This window comes from Chlamydotis macqueenii, chromosome 3, assembly GCF_036417535.1.
Source record: "Chlamydotis macqueenii isolate bChlMac1 chromosome 3, bChlMac1.mat, whole genome shotgun sequence".
NCBI lineage: Eukaryota > Metazoa > Chordata > Aves > Otidiformes > Otididae > Chlamydotis > Chlamydotis macqueenii.
The window spans coordinates 95,512,156-95,528,838 of record NC_141558.1 but is presented as its reverse complement, the minus strand read 5'-3'; the positions used below and the strand labels follow the sequence as shown (position 1 = coordinate 95,528,838).

At 37.3% G+C, this 16,683-nt stretch overlaps 1 protein-coding gene across 1 annotated transcript in view; it reads right to left on the bottom strand.

The window, feature by feature from the left end:
• Positions 1-16,683, bottom strand: part of HEATR1 (HEAT repeat containing 1) — a 37,832-nt gene that overhangs the window by 9,825 nt on the left and 11,324 nt on the right. Inside the window, exons 14-31 of the mRNA XM_086745111.1 lie at positions 16,320-16,408; positions 15,809-16,020; positions 15,416-15,537; positions 14,734-14,931; positions 12,877-13,060; positions 12,461-12,609; positions 10,240-10,432; positions 9,526-9,698; positions 9,010-9,177; positions 7,928-8,170; positions 7,030-7,161; positions 6,470-6,576; positions 5,242-5,385; positions 4,357-4,475; positions 3,969-4,090; positions 1,705-1,833; positions 1,018-1,248; positions 221-347 (exon numbers count right to left, since the gene is read on the bottom strand). Coding sequence (XP_086601237.1) covers positions 221-347; positions 1,018-1,248; positions 1,705-1,833; positions 3,969-4,090; positions 4,357-4,475; positions 5,242-5,385; positions 6,470-6,576; positions 7,030-7,161; positions 7,928-8,170; positions 9,010-9,177; positions 9,526-9,698; positions 10,240-10,432; positions 12,461-12,609; positions 12,877-13,060; positions 14,734-14,931; positions 15,416-15,537; positions 15,809-16,020; positions 16,320-16,408 — 2,842 coding nt within the window. The remainder of the gene's footprint in view (positions 1-220; positions 348-1,017; positions 1,249-1,704; positions 1,834-3,968; positions 4,091-4,356; positions 4,476-5,241; positions 5,386-6,469; positions 6,577-7,029; positions 7,162-7,927; positions 8,171-9,009; positions 9,178-9,525; positions 9,699-10,239; positions 10,433-12,460; positions 12,610-12,876; positions 13,061-14,733; positions 14,932-15,415; positions 15,538-15,808; positions 16,021-16,319; positions 16,409-16,683) is intronic.

Genomic DNA, 16,683 nt, shown 5'->3' with positions numbered 1-16,683 from the left:
TTACTGTACCTTCTAAATGAGAACTGCTGTTTGATTCTAAGTGCTCAAATTAATCTAATATTAACAGGATGAAAAAAAAGTAATCTCATATCTTAGCTATTTTATTTTAAAAAATATATATAAAAAAAAGTCATTAGAGTAATTCTATATCCTATAGTCTTCTGTCTAGAGGAGTAACAGGAAGGTTTACATGCATTTGCTGGCTTTGTTTTGTGGTTACCTTCTTTGTTCTCTGGCAGCTCTGTCAAGTACTGGATTATTTTCATCATGCTCTGGAACTGAGAATGTACATTAAATTCGCAACAGATGGAAATCCAAAATTCAGTGTCTGCTTCCAGAACAGCATCCTGTTTATGGTTTAGAAAGAAAAATATACAATTTCAAGAATTTAAAAGACTATTACTAATAAGAATAAAAGGACTCAAAAGCTCCTCAGTGAGTTTGCGAAAATGCCATGGTGAGCTGGATGCTGCCAGGATTAACACCAAGGGTAACAGCAGCAAGCTCTTGGAGAGAACACCAGAGGGTACGGAAAGAGATTAAATTGCTACAGCAAAGACTATCTTTTCACCAATGTTCCTTTTAATAGTTCTTTTAGTTTTCCCCATAAACTATGCTTTCACCAATCTGAGGGCCTGCACACCCAAAAACATAATAGGGTTTATCTTGGTTTGTACAGGAAGAGCAGTATCATGTTTCACAAACACAGTTAAAGAAAAAACACAACTTTAAAAATACTGAAGCACTTCAGAAGTAGATTATCAGCTCTTCAGGTCAAGGACTGCTATACAATACGATCTGATTTATTGTTCATGCTCCAGGACAAAACAATATTGTATCTGCAATAGAAATCGTAGTTGACATCACCATCAGGTTCCGCTACAGCATCAACTCAGAGCTCACTACTTATTTTAGCATAAAACTAGGGGCTTGTCTTGCACCTTGTTAAAGGCACCAGGAACAGAAAGGAGGCGAGCAGTCTCTTGAGGAATAAGTCGACCCCACTAGCCTTCTCACCTTGTCTGTGCTTGACGTCGCAGTCACAGTTTTGGTCACATACTGCTCAAACAAGAGCACCAGGAGAACCCAGAGGAACTTGTCTCCTCCCACCGTACTGATCAGCTGGGCCAGGATTGGCAGGCGTCGGTGCTCCGGCACATGAGGCAAGGCATCCACAAACACACGAATGATTTTTATCACCACCTCTTCCACACTTCCTGAGGACTCTGACAAATCACTATCTTCAGCCTATGTACAAACAGGTACAGGAGTTCAAACAGATTATTGCAAACAGGTACAAGTTCTTTCTTGTAAATTCCAAAAATGAGAGAAATACCCACCTTCTTATTTCCAATGGTTCATCTACTGAACTTGCTTGCTATTTTTATGATTAAAAACTTGACCTTAAAGTATGTTTCAGGTCCTCTTTAAGTACAATTGTGATACTGTTTTGGCTAAACTATTTATAAAGCACAGGAGCTCATAAGATTGAAAATAAGCAGTCCTGTGATGAACTCAAGAGTTGGTCAGATGAGTAGTTTGTTAAGACAGTTATTATATATAATTTAATATCTATCTAAAAATAACCCTAGAATAGGCTACAACTCATTCTACCACTGATATTCTAAACCATTTACTCCACTTAATTAACAATCTTATTGTTCACTTTTTTCCTACTCCTTTCCACTAAGTAGACAAATTTACCTGTATAAGAGCAGGAATAACCATCTGCACTGTCTTGTTAATTACTTGGAACGTGTAAGTATCATCCAGACGCAAGACATTTGCTCCCATGAATGTAAAAATGGGCATAATGTTGTGCAGTACTTTATCCTGGAAAAGAAGACAGATGAGATTAGTCTGCTTTCTGGTCTGTGTCACTCTACATATTATACCTTAAGGCACTTCTCCTTCCCACAAATGTCTCTAGATTCCTATAAAAGAAAATGAGAATCATTAGTACCTTCCAAAATCTCCTCTAACTCCTATACTTAAATGTATAGCATCCCTTAAAGCTACTTTCTATGCAATTGTTAGAGAAACCAAGACACACTTCTAAGCAAGTAATTAAAGAGTGGAAATTGAGAGTTTAGTCTGATGAAATACCTTGTACTCTTCAACTCATACCATGGTATTATGACAAGCAAAATGAGCTATAGGAGATTTGCAGAAACAGAAATATGAGTGTGGAACATAGATTCCAGCAATTTTCAGTACCTTTCCCACCCATCTGTTTTATACTTGGAAAATAACTTCAGTATCTACATAGAATGGTTAGAGTTGGAAGGGACCTTCAAAGGTCATCTAGTCCAACCCCCCTGCAAGGACCAGGGACATCCCCAACCAGATCAGGTTGCTCAGAGCCTCATCCAGCCTGGCCTTGAATGTTTCCAGGGATGGGGCATCCACCACCTCTCTGGGCAACCTGTTCCAGTGTTCTACAACCCTCAGTGTAAAAAATTTTTCCCTAATATCCAATCTAAATCTACCCCCAACTATTTTAAAACCATTACCCCTCGTCCTATCACAACAGGCCCTACTAAACAGCCTCTCCCCATCTTTCTTGTAGGCCCCCTTGAGGTACTGGAAGACCGCTATCAGGTCTCCCCGGAGCCTCCTCTTCTCCAGGCTGAACAGCCCCAACTCTCTCAGCCTGTCCTCATAAGAGAGGTGCTCCAGCCCTTTTATCATCTTCGTGGCCCTCCTCTGGACCTTCTCCAACTGGTCCATGTCCTTCTTGTGTTGGGGGCTCCAGAACTGGACACAGTACTCCAGGTGGGGTCTCACCAGGGCAGAGTAGAGGGGCAGAATCACCTCCCTCGACCTGCTGGCCACGCTTCTCTTGATGCAGCCCAGGATGCGGTTGGCCTTCTGGGCCGCGAGGGCACATTGCCTGCTCATGTTAAGCTTCTTATCATCTACAGTCATACAATGGAAAGCAATCATGCTCATTTTAATTTGAGGCTTTTCGGGGATGGGGGGCAGTGAGATTGTAATCACAGTAATTAATTTCAAGAGGGCTGGCTTTGAGGTGTCACCTGCCTCAAAAGTTAAGTTTCCTAGATTTTACCAGAACTCTGAACAAGAAGTTATGGGTACATTTCTCCTTCAGTTTTAGTGAACTGAAGGAATGCTTTAGATTTAAAAAGACAGATGAGACTCATACAAAGTATTTCTTTGTATTCTCACCTTGATTCTTGAAAAGAGCCAATATTAATGCAGAATAAAAACTCAGTTCTATAGCAGGTGATAGCAGTAAGATGGTGACAAAGAAAAATAACCCCAACAATAAAAAAGCTAAACCCTCCAGAAGTTTGCCAAAAACAGTCTACTTTTGCCTTTTGTGAAAAACGTTATCTTTCCAAATGTGTGGAAAAAGTAAAGATAAAGCTGCAAACTGAGTTTGACACATCCAGACATATTTTGCTGCTTTCATAGTTTCAAAGCAAAGAATTTTGCTTAGAAGAGTGAGTGTACAGTCAAATTTCAATCTATAGAGAATAAAAGACCTGTTTCTCAGTCAACTAAAATCAGACCAATCTGGTTTTACACTATCAACCACAACTGCATTTCTCTGTGTTGTACAAGATAGGAACTTGTAAGAACACATGTGCTACTGGACTAGATGTTTTCTCTCTTGTACATAAAAATGCAGGGGAAAGAAGAAACAATGCACCAGAACTTTGGCCACAGTGGGAATGTGAGGCAAGGCTGTTGTTAGAAGCCTTCTTCCATTTCTAATGGGCTTCACTGCGAGTCATAAATGACTAGTGATCAAAGCATCAAGGCAGAGATTTGTTTTCAAGTAAAATGGAATAGAAAGCTCTAAGACAGCAGTGAACCTGTAAATTTTGTCTCTTGCTTCTTTCAGAAAGTTTCTCCCTACAGAATAGCTCTGTATGTTTTTCACTCTTCCCAATATTTGGAACCTGAAGACAAGAGCCAATAGATAAATTTCAGGTACTTACAGGAAACATGCCAGCAACAGCACCAAGGAGAAGCAGTGCATGATGGTGCGTCTGGGGCATTTTAGATATCCTGATGCACTGAACTATCAGTTCCACATTGAATTTTTCTTTGTCAAGGATATCTGCAAGTTAAAAAATATTACCTTTTAGCACTTTTAATAGTCAACAATGTAGGAATGAAAACAGTACACTCAAGCACTGGTTTCAATTTGCAGACCATACCTACGGGATCTACAAAAAATGATTAAGAAGACAAATTTGTATGCCCTATAAAGGAGCCTATTCTCCTCAACAATACGAAGACTAAGAGAAGAAAAAAGTTAGAGGCCATTGTTTTAATGCTGTACTGGTGAGAGAAGTACAAAGAAATGGGTCTGGCAATTTTTACCTGCTGGGATCTTGCTACCATCCGAAGACAATTTCTGACAGATGTTTAGCAGACAGCTGAGGATTAGCTGCTTTGTATATTCCATATTTTCTTCATCTGATGCCATAGGTTCCAGACATCTATATATTCAGGAAAAAAAATTAGGAATTGAAAAAGGAGACAAAACTAAGTGACCAAACTGCATGTTAAGATACAAACAAGTGACTACAATTTTCATTTTATGGAAGTTCTAAATCAAGGCTTCTAAGAAGTGTTTGCCAAAAAGTGTCTCTTCTATTTAATTTTCAAATACACCTACCAGTTTAATAAAAGACATTTATCAAAGTACTGTCAGGAGTATAAGATGATTACCTGAAATATGACTGCCAGGCAAGTAGTAAGAAAGTAGTAAGAAAAAAAGATAAATACTCAATCTATATGTAAACTTCGCTAAGTGCCTGAAGATAGGGCTGGCAGGAAAAGCCACAGTTTTCTTAGATTGCACTGTCTGAAGGCCTTTCCACAATGTTTTGGGAGTAATTTTAAAGCTTAGGGTATTATTATAATAGCTCTGCAAAAGACACAAGTCCTGTCAATTGTGCCAATTTTAGCACAGGTGTCATCCTTCTTAGAAATCCCAAGCCCTCCACCTGAGAAACAAACTCTTCACATAAGCAGCTATGCATCAGGTAACCATCTTACAAAGCCCATCATAGTTTACAGGGCAAAAAACTTGTTACTTCCCATTCCCTTAATGTGATTTACCTAAAAGAAGTTCAAGTAAAAAAGGCAAGCTACAAAACACGAGAGCAAAGCAGAGAGAAAGCAGCCCATATTTTAATGCTTTACAGTGTCTGCTGCAGAAGAGAAAGCTCAAGGACTCCTGTGTTATGGAGGCACGATTACCTGCTCAGCAGGTTAAAAAGCGCAGGTACCAACGCCTGGGGACGTCTAAGTTTCTTCTTATGCTGCAGTAATTCCAGAATAAGCATAACCCTCTGCCAACTGAAGTGGCTTGTTTCCGGTGCCAATTCTGCATCCTGAGGCTTTCTAAAAAGAGAAGACAATCAGGATATACATCTGCAAAGAAAATAGCACAGTGTTTCAGGGAACTAACACACACATAAGTAAAAAAAGGCAAACTTTCTTTCACATAGTAATATCCTTTACTGCTTCTCCTTGGAGAGGTGGCAATGCGTGGGCTCTTGACTGAAGAAGCAGCACATTTTAAAAAAATCAACAGAAAATCCAGACCAAACCTGACAAAACAAACAAGTATAGCATGCCTACTGTGTATACAAAAAGTCTACACAATGAAGCAAACTTCTATGGGGAAAAAAAAATATAAATAAAATCTATTACCAAATAATTGTCCAAAGCTGATCTGCTTGCCATCCAGGAAACCTGCATCTTCTGAACTACTACTTGTCGTAGCCACTGACTATGCAAGCAACGGCTGTGTGTGCAAGTGTGTGTGTTTATAATTCAGACAGATAGAGTTCACAGATGGATCAATCTAATGGGTGGTGATTATTAAAAACAGCCAAGTGAAGCAAAATAAGAACATAAGAACATCTATTCTACGTCAAAGAAAACCAATATCCTGTTTCAACAGTGGCTGACAGCCAATGCTTAAAGAAGAGACTAAGTACAGTAGACAAAACAGTTCTTTCCTTATGAGGACGGAGAGAAGAAACAAGATTAAGAGATGTAAAAATTAATTATTAACATTTTAACTGAAAGAAAATACTGTCTTTCAGTCAACGAACAGGAACATTTTGATAACCATCTTTAGGCTTCAGCCACGTGTACATAATTTCTTCCTACATCTTTATTACTAACCAAGTTTAATACCTACAAAAATGAATGTTGTTCAGCTGTGTCAAGCCAGACTCTACAAGAGCAAATGCCAACATTAAAAGTACTGGGAAATTATTTTTTTAAAAAAATTTTGGCTATAGTTCCATCAGTTCTCAAACAGCAACATGGGTTGGTTTTCTCCTGCCAAAAGTAGCTCAGAGTTATTTTACTGTGAAGGGGAAAAGATGCTTTCAATGCAAACTAAGAAATATAGTAAAACCAGTGGCATTTTCAAACTGTACAGATAATATTTTTTGATTTCTAGTTATTTTACCTCTGTTGCTGCATTTTCTGCCTTCTAGTTTGCTGAACAGTGGCTAGACTTTTGGTTTTCTCAGGAGGCTCCAGTTCTGTGACAATCTGCTCAGCACACACTGAAATCTGAAACAAAAAACAATAATGTAAGCACCAATGAACAGCATGTCGTATCATACATCTACACCCTCTCCTTTTTTTTTTAACACATTCCTTTCACGCACATATGGGAATATAATCCACATATTCAAGTCATATCACTATGGTCTCTAAATGCCTGTCCTACTTGTAGTTCTCACAGCAAATAAAACAAGGAAGGGGTTTCAAATCCATGTAATATAATAAGTTGCTATATGAAAACTATGATCAATGTATTTGGGGAGAAGCCTCCTAAGTAACAGCACAAAAGCAGTTTTTACCCATAAAATGAAAATCAGCAGAAAGAAGTGACTTCTGCTAAATTCATTTGCATAGTATAGTAAATGACTGATACTTGTTATTTAAAGAAATACCTTCTAAAAGCAGTCATTTAACAAACTGGTTGGAATATATTTCTGTGTTCTGGAGTTTGCCACTTACCCCTTTAAACACACTGCTAATAGTCTGGGCACAAACTGGGTTCTTACAGTTTAAGAGTAAGTCAAACAACACTTTTAATAGCTTCTGTTGCACCATCCCATCTGACACAGCTGCAAAGAATGGTTTAGTAATCTACAAAAAGGGAAAAAAGAAAGGATGCAGAGAGGTTTACTGTAAGAGGGTAACAAAATCACAAGCTATGGAACTTAGGTATGTTAGATTATGTATCACACACCCAATCACACAGGCATGTTAGTATGAACATATATTGTAAAAATTTTCACATTAACTATGTATTTGTATATATCCAGGAATCCTTAGATGCAAAGAACACGCTTCTGAAATATCCATCAGACATACTGATTCTTGAAATTTTTCACGCAGCTTGCCTGGTAGGGGGAAACAAACTTGCTGTTGCCAGCCTTTGGTAAGTATACGCTAATACCTGGCTATAGAAGGCCTGAATTTGTAGCCTCCTTCAAATGAGACTGTTTCTCACCTACTACATTTTCTTGACAATTTTTCCTCAGAATTAAAACATGAAGTAAAGCTCCTGCCTGACTGACAAAAACTAAGGACAGTGGAACAGCAGTATCTGCAGGCAATGATACAGGTATTCATCTGCACGCAAATACAATATCTCCATTCTGTACTTGTCAAAATGCAAAAATAAAGCAAGCAGCAATTTCTTCTTCTAGTAAGTTTAAGAGAGAAAGTTTTGCAGCCTGTTTAGATGTTTCAAAGACACTACAGAGACCCTGAAAACTTGTACTTAAAGAAAGAGAAGTCAAAAGCTATGGACTCCTTAACACAGAAAGAGTTCTTGTAAATCCAATCCTAAACGTTTCTATTTGCTTTAAGCATAAAAATAAATTAAAAGTATTTCATAAAGCCATACCTGCCCAAGTGCTGTGATCTGAAATGGTGGAATTTCTTCATAGATTTTCTTGGCAGCATGCAAACTTTTGATAAATAAATCCAGACTCTGCTGATTCTTGCACAAGAGTGCTGCTGAATATTCATTAAACTTCCCAAGGATGAGATGCAGGAGAACAACTTCATCTTTCAGCATTGCCTCAGGTTTTTTAAAGACCTTCTCTAGCAACTGGTCCAGTGCAGGCAAGAGGTGAGAAAGAATCACCTGCAAATAGAGGAAATTCATAACAAAGTTTTTATCCATTCTCATTTTAAACTTCCAATAGCACAGCTTCATTTTACTGTAACGTGCCCTCTCCGGTAACACTCTGCATACAGTACTTTATGCAACAGCTATTCAAGAGGAAAATACAAGATTTACTGTGAGATTACCACTAGTACATGCTCATCTGCTACTTTGCTATTCTCCTGTGCAGAGCAGTATTTCACATTTTTAAGGCATAGAAACGAAGCAATTTTTTCACTGATTTATGTTGCTGTCTCCTGCAAAACTCAAATGTGAGGCAAGAATGCTCAACCTCTACGCAGTTCACAATCCTTTCAAGACACATACAACTGAATAGAGCATAAAAATTCATTATTTCATTCATTTTTTGAACATTGAACTCACGTATTTTCCAGCACGTAGAGAATTCTGAATATACTAAATAAGAAGCTAATACACACAAATAAAATTGATAGTACTACATAATATATTACAATTCTGTACAGAAAACTCTATATTCACTGATATCTAACCAAGGTAATAAATTTATTCTGGAAGAACTTTCTTCTGAAAGTCTTTTCCAGTAACAACAAGGGAGTTTCCTTAAGAACTTCAGTGCAAAATTCTGCAGCCCTTACATTCCTGGATAGAACATGCAGACATTTAATGTTTCATTAAATCAGACTTTGCAGCACTACTGTTTATTATTAGAGGTGTCAACTTAATACCTAATAGTCTAATACATTACTAAGGTATTTAACAGCATTATTACTATATGAAATTTGATTTCAGCATTTCAATCAAGTGCAGAACCAAACAACTACAAAGACAGCACTTACCTCACCATGGACTTCGTGAAGAATTTTCATTAAGTTTCTTGCAATATATGAGGGGAAAATAGGGTTCTGTACACAGTCAAGTATGCCTTCCAAAGCTTCCAACATCTTTTTCTTCTGGGATTTCTGTTTTGGTTGTGTCTCAAGCTCCTCAAATAGAGTTTCCATAACCTAGTTCATGAACAAAGTGAAAATTAAGTTCTTTCAGTGCAATAAAAATGCCTTAGAAAAAGGTTTATTCAATGTTTTCATAATGATGCACTCTAGATACAAACAGAATTCTTCATCTGTAAATAAACCACAAGTTAATACCTCTTATTTGACTGATATTCTCAATTCTCTGTATGTAATAAATCACTTTAATGGTTTTTATCATCCTTAAAAAAAATAATAAATCAGTCTACTATAGTATACAAAGGCAATGAACTTTCCCAGTTAACCTGAATTATTTTAGAAAAGATCGTAGCTTAGAGCAGCAGACAAAACTTGTATTAATGTACACCTTAATAACAAAAATACCTGTGCTATGTATGTAGGGTCAGATACGATCTCTTCTGTCTTTTGCTCCAAATGCTGAAGAACAGGATGAAACAGAGACTCCTTTATCCCTCTCAAGGAATGGAGGCAGTTGAGAGCGGCCCTTCGAACTTCACTAACAGGACTACCCAAGTTAATTAGCAAAGATATGATCACTGCAAAAGAGTGAGGAAAGGGAGGAGGAAAAAGACAACAGAACAAAGCAAGTGGTCAGAATTTTACTGTATCTGTCTCTGAAGAGGCATCAACATTACTTTGGAATTTAAAAGTCATCTCTTTTCACTATAAACCTCTAGACTACACAAAACCATCATGAATCTCACAGATCCATGGCTCTGAACTTCATCACAGTCCTTATATTTGTATTTAAGCTCAGACAGTTCATATATTGCTACTGACTGTCAAATTCTTATACCGCAGAGAAAGCAAGATGCTGTAACCGACTTCTTCAGCATAGGAGGGTGTTTCTTCAACACAAAATTTTAAGATTAAAAAAAAAAGGAGTTTCTCCTACTTCCAAGCTTGGGCCAGTAACTGGAGCAGTGAATCCACAAGAAAGGGCTGGCTCAGCCTAGTGCAGTTGAACATAAATGACTATAGACATCCTTCATAGTATAAAATATAATAAAATTGCACAAAATCAAAAAATACTGTGATTAAGTCTTAAGATGAGAGATAGACACTGTTATGCTTTACCTGGTGACGATGGCGATAGCAGCTGTTTCTTTTTTTGGTATGTCTGTGATTCAAGCAGTGCATAGCCAATATATAGAGCTTGAGTCTGTAGCATTGCACTGACTTCATAGTTCAGATGATTTGAAAGGTTATAACTGTAAGTCCATAAAACTGAAAGGAATTTGAAGAGAGTCTCTGAATCTTTTAGATGTACCTTAAATTTAACAAAAAAAAAAAAAAAAAAAGAAGAAAAAAAAGAGAAAAGCACTTGTTTAATAACTTCAATTTATTTGGCAAACTACTACTCACAACATCTGATAAACCACTGAAATCAAAGGACTACACAGAAAGAGAACTAAAGAGTCAGAAACAGTGTATTTTGGGATGAAAAAGTTACTGAGTAGATGCTTTTGGGTAAACAGTACTCGTGTGTGCCTAAAACTCCACATGTTGCTTAACAGCTGGCTTATTCAGCTTAACAGATAACTCATAGTCTATAGGTGAGTAAATACAATGGGTTTTTTTTCTGTATCATAACAGACTGAAACATATCCATAGGAACATTTGTATAGTATGTCAATCGTGCAAGAAAATTGTTATATGAAAAATAAATAACTTCTAGTTCCTGTTTTGTGCAGCAGTAATCTTAATATTAAAAGTGCTCTGAGTAATCCCTGGCATTTTCATCAGTCATACAAAGTGATTTTCAGAAGTCTATAATAAACTAGCATATCAGAAGAGCGGGGCATCCAATTTCCTTGTACAGCAGTTTTCGGTGCTGAATACTCACACTAAACTTTATTCTTAGGCTTCATTAATAATAGAGCACAGACCAAAATTAACAAACTGCATCATACATGTATCACTGACAATCGCAGACACAGGTCAGAAATCCCCCTGGCCCTGCAATACTAATAGCTGCTCCAACAAGATCCAATTCAGTTTTTCACACATTTACATCCAATTACCTCAACTTTGCTTCAGGACCTCTTCATCAAAATTTAATGAGGACACCTTCTGATTTTGAAGCAGTTACATTGTCTCCTAGCAGTATCCTAAATCAATTTAAATTTCTTGCTTACTACATGGTCTGGCAATAGCTAGCACGCTTTCTGTCTGCAAGATGGTCTCTGGAATTCTTAAGAGCTTGTCATCCATCAAACAGGACTGCCCACTCAACATTCCGCACACTGAATGTATCTCGCCAGAAGAATTGACGCAGCTTCTGACATACTCTTGCCTATTCTCTTTTCCACAAGTCCATCAAAATCTAGGTTCTAGTTAAATTAACTGTTCTAGAGCGGGCAAAAATAACTTTCTTATCCCTTTCAAATTAAACACCCTTAAAATCGCTCTCCCAGTGAAAGAAGCAAATTATTATCGCAGCTGTTGCCTTCACTGCGCCCTCGGACATTACTAACCCCAATGCACAAACCTTCTGTAGTCCCTCCTCCCACCTTTTTCTCTTCCGTGCAGTATCACCCAGCTTTAACTAGCCAGGCAATGAATGAATCTCTTCAATGGGTCAGTGTCAGTACAAAATTTCACTGTATCTTGGAGTGATTGATAATGAGACAAAGTTATAAACAAGAATTAACATCAGAAACAAGTTTTGTTAGAAAATCGTTGCTGTTGTTTCCTTCCTCCGTTTGTCACACGCTGTTCTTGATGAAACAGCATCAAACTCCAGTAACAGCAGCTTTGTGTCAATTTCTTGTTTCTCTTTTCCTCAGAATGTACAGTTATTAGTCCCTGTCATCTAAAATCCAGACTCCCAAAATCCCTTATTCTCTTCATAAAAACATACCACTCATTGAGGGTGAGAAAATGCGAGATGATGTTATAAGGAAACATGCAATGTCTTCTAAAAGTTTTCCTTTAATTTTTTGTATTTAAAAACTAACAGATTTTACAGAGCAACCATTTGCCTTGCTCCTAAATAGGACCAAAACTTTTAGCTGAAACTTCAAGCTCTTGACCTTGTCCTGCAAATCAGTGTTATGTTTTCACCTTTGCTTCAACTGGTCTATTCTTTTCTTACTTTCGTTTTCTATTATTACATTTAATTAGGGTTAACTAACCAGCTGAAGCTTAGACTTTAATCTGCTCACAGTACTAGCATGCCAAAAGCAGTGCTGTATGATCAGTCCTCCATTTTTCTCCATTTTTTTTTCCTTAAAATTATGTAACTGCGTAATATTTGATGACTAATAATTCAGGGCAATAAATGCAAAAAGAATACCTTGAGTAAGAGATTCATCAATGCTCTGTACTGAACAGCATTGCTTCCCTCACTAGCTCCACAGACAAGGAGGTCAAATAGTCCCAAAAGGAGGTGCAGGTAGTCTTGGCCATCTTGATTCAGAGATTCGGGATTCCACCAAGTTTCCTCTAAAAAATACAGGTTATAAATAAGACACAGTGGATGCATATGAACAAGTCAGAAACCAAGAGAAAACAGACATATCTAGTCAAAAGAAGACAATACATTTGGCAGATTTCATGTTCACAAGTGAGTAAACTTTACAGATCTCAACAACAACAAAGGAAGAAGGTTAGGGAAGCAAGGCTTGCTTGTTTCCAACAACTTCTGAAGACAAAAAAAAAATTAACCTTTCTTCTTCATTTTGTTGATACAGTCAAAATTTTAACACGTACCTTTTGAAAAGGACAGAGGAGGTTTTAGGGCATTAATGAAGTTTTTCAATAAGAACAGGAACATAGCTGACTCCTCTGCATGAGCACTTTGATCACTATTAAGCTTTTCTATATATGCAGTTAACAAGTCCTTAGGCACCAAGGTTTCCTCTATTGTTTCAACAAACCAATTTAGGGGAGTTTCCTGTGAAGGAAAATTCATTTCAATATATACCGCCACAATTTCATCCAACAGAAGACCATAATTTAGCACTAAAATTCAGCAATACGTAATTTCCAGCCTCAAAAGAGGTACCATTATGAAATGAACTACTTTTCTAATTTTACTTTTAAACTTACATCTGCAGTTTTAAAATCTATGCCAGCTCTTACTACCACAATTAACAGTGCACATAAACGAGGTAACAGAAGAGTAAAACACCAATCTTTCTTAAAATATCTCTTCAAAGGGATTAGGAGTTACTCACAGCATCTTGTGGACATTCAGTTTAATCCTTTCATCTAGCTCTGTTCCAGCAACATAATTCGTATCTTTCAGATACTTGTATATATAAAAACTCTTTAATGGAACAATCTCAGATTAGAATAATTAATTATCATGCATTGCTATGTGTGTGTGAGGGGGTGCATACACAGAAACATAGTCCTGCTCATGTGGGTTTCTTACAAAAAAAAATAACAAACTGTTTAAACACAAAATACATCAAGAAAACCCCAATGGAAAACAAGGATAAAAATAAAGAAAAAAAAAGCTAGCAGAAAGATGCAGAAAGACTCTTTCTGAACACTGTTCCTGCCTCTCCGATGGCTCCTCCTTCCACCTCCATGTTACCTGCCAACAACTCAACTGTCAATTCAGCTGCTTATGGAGCTGCACAGTAAACCAAAACCCAGCAAATTCAGGAACAACACACCACCTTCAGTATTGTTGCAAGGACTTGCCTGAGCTTGCAATTCATAGAATTATAGAATTACAGGTTTGGGTTGGAACAGATCTTCAAAGATCATCTTTGAAGTCCACCCCTCTTGCCATGGGCAGGGACATCTTCCACTAGTCCAGGTTGCTCAAAGCCCCGCTCAACCTGACCATGACCACTTTCAGGGACAGAGCATCCACAACTTCTCTGGGCAACCTGTTCCAATGTCTCACCACCCTCATAGTAAAGAATTTCTTCTTTATATTCAAGGTAAATCTACCCTCTTTTAGTTGAAAACCACTGGCCCCATTACAGACTCCGGTAAAAAGTCTCTCTCCATCTTTCTTATAGGCTCCCTTTAGGTACTGGAAGGCTGCTATCAGTCTCCCTGGAGCCTTCTCTTCTCCAGGCTGAACAGCCCCAACTCTCTCAGCCTGTCCTCATAGGAGAGGTGTTCCAGCCCTCTGATCATTTTTGGGACCCTCCTCTGGAACTGCTCTTAGCTTAAGATCTTTTTCATACTCAAACACATTTCCTTCTTTTGCCTGTTGAATAAGCCAGAAAACCTTTACTCAACGACTAAACACTGATATTTCTAAGCCAAATGACGACACCACATGATGCCACAAGGTAGCTGTCAGAAACACCCCAAACTTTGTGCCAAGCCCACAGCACTGAAACATTGAATCAGTTGGTGGGATGCTAGCCCAAAGCTCTTGAGTTCTTAATTTTTTAATGCAGGCTCACAAGAGTGGTAAAATGTAAGAGCAATTCTTAACGGCAGCTTCTAGTACTCCTACCAGGTGTGTATTTTTGCTTTGAAGAGAAAGGAAGGTGAGACTTTCAGTCCTTCTCAATGTTTCTGAACTTCTTATTCTCCAATAAAAAAGGATGTCTCCATTACAAAGAAAATGCGCTCTCCAAACTGTTTACATCTTACCTCTGCAGGATCACAAACTCTGAGATTTTTAATTCTTTTATCCAAAAAACAGAAGACTCTGGTTGCCACTGAAAAATAACTTCCCTTCATCTGTGAATTGCAGCAGCACTGAACAAGCACTGAACCAACTATATAAGCAGTTACTTTCTGTCTCACGCTGTCAGATTCTGTTTCAGCGATGAGTATCAGATCCTCAACCTTGGAAAAGGAAGTGGAGAAAAAACAACAACAAAAAGTCTGTAAGACAGTGGGACTTCACTATGACTTTACACAGTGTTTTCATTTACACATCCAATTAAATTCTTGTTACCTTCAAGAAATTACTGTCTGCTGTAATGGTACCCTCAGAACCTAAGAATGTACAAACATGTGTTTCTATGAAGCACCCACAGGTATACTAATTTATTCTCTAGAACTTTTCTTCCAGTAAACTAAAAATTCCCGGAATTTAGTTACACTAATAATTTGTACAAATAGGTTATAGCTTTGCTGCTTCTTTTCCTTATGTTAAGGCAGAAATCTGTGTTGTGTAGATTGTATTGGGGTTTGTTAGTCTATATATATATTTGCCTAGCAGCTTGATGATGGCATACCAATGCTAAGAATTGCACATACAAAGTTCTTATATACGACATTTGACCACCCAGGAAGTAAGATCTCTAGGGTAACATGGTACACATACCATTTGCAATAGTAAGGAAGGGTCCTCTGAAGTCATGTTTTCAGAAAACACCAGAATCATCTTCTTGTTAGCCACTCCAAGCAAGTCTGCAGACTTGCTAGATTTAATTGTCTCTTCAAGAGCTATTCCAAGGAAAAAATAATAATCAGACAATCTAGGTATTCAAATCACATACTAAAACACTGGTAACTCCGTAATGTTTAGGAACAGTCACACTATACAATTTCTTAATCTTCTCAAATAACTTTTTAAAGAACTTTATCAACACTCATAGCACAACAGCTTGTCAGTGACAGCCAGTCTCCCTCAGTAAGTGTTTAGGTTCAAAAAGCATGACGCCCCTAAATTGTCACAATTTTTCTTTTACCAAATTAATTACAACTAATTCTTTACCTTCTGGCCAACCTTTCAGCAAAGGGTGTAAGGAGCAGAGATCAGATTCTGACAGACAAACAGCCATTTTCCAATCTGAAGATTTTGAATTTGCATTAGTGATTACCATAAAAGGCAACAACCGCATTACTGTTTCATCTAGTAGCTCTTTTTTCTCTTTCAAAATCTCCTCTTTGACTAAAATTTTTATTGCTCGCTCCAGAACCTTGTACCTAAAAGAGAACAAGCAATATTGAAAACCCATTGCTCAATCATACCAGGAACATTTCTTTGATTTTTTCTCCATTTTCCATGGTGATTTTCTGAATCCAAATAGCAGTGAGACCAAGTAAGGAATTAATGGGAAATGGTATGCAAATAATGGAACATTTATTTTGTAAATCAGCATAGATATAGCATAACAAGAGGTATTTGAAATGAAAAACAGTTTTTAAAGTACTCTTTAGAGTTACTTTTAAAAAAATTAATTTATACAGAAAAGAATGTAGACTGAAAAAAGGCACAAACATACCATTTTCCATCCTTTGAAAGATCAGCTCTCTGGAAGATGTTTAAAAGACTTGATACTACCGCTTTTGGATCGACCTGTTTCCTGAAAATCTGAAAAGTAATCAAGAAAAAGAAATGCAAGTATGATAAACTACAAAATAATTTACCATATCATAACATAAAATGCATCTGCTACACCAAACAGAAACATGGATCAAACATCACTAATTTAATTCCTATTGATGATCATGTAATAAAAATACTGTCAGGATAAAAAGAGGTTATAAGGCTGCCCAGTACGCCCTCTTGATATGCTAAAGTACGGAGAATTTATCAAATGCAGAAACATTTGGTAAAATTGATAAACTATAAGCAAAACACTTTAT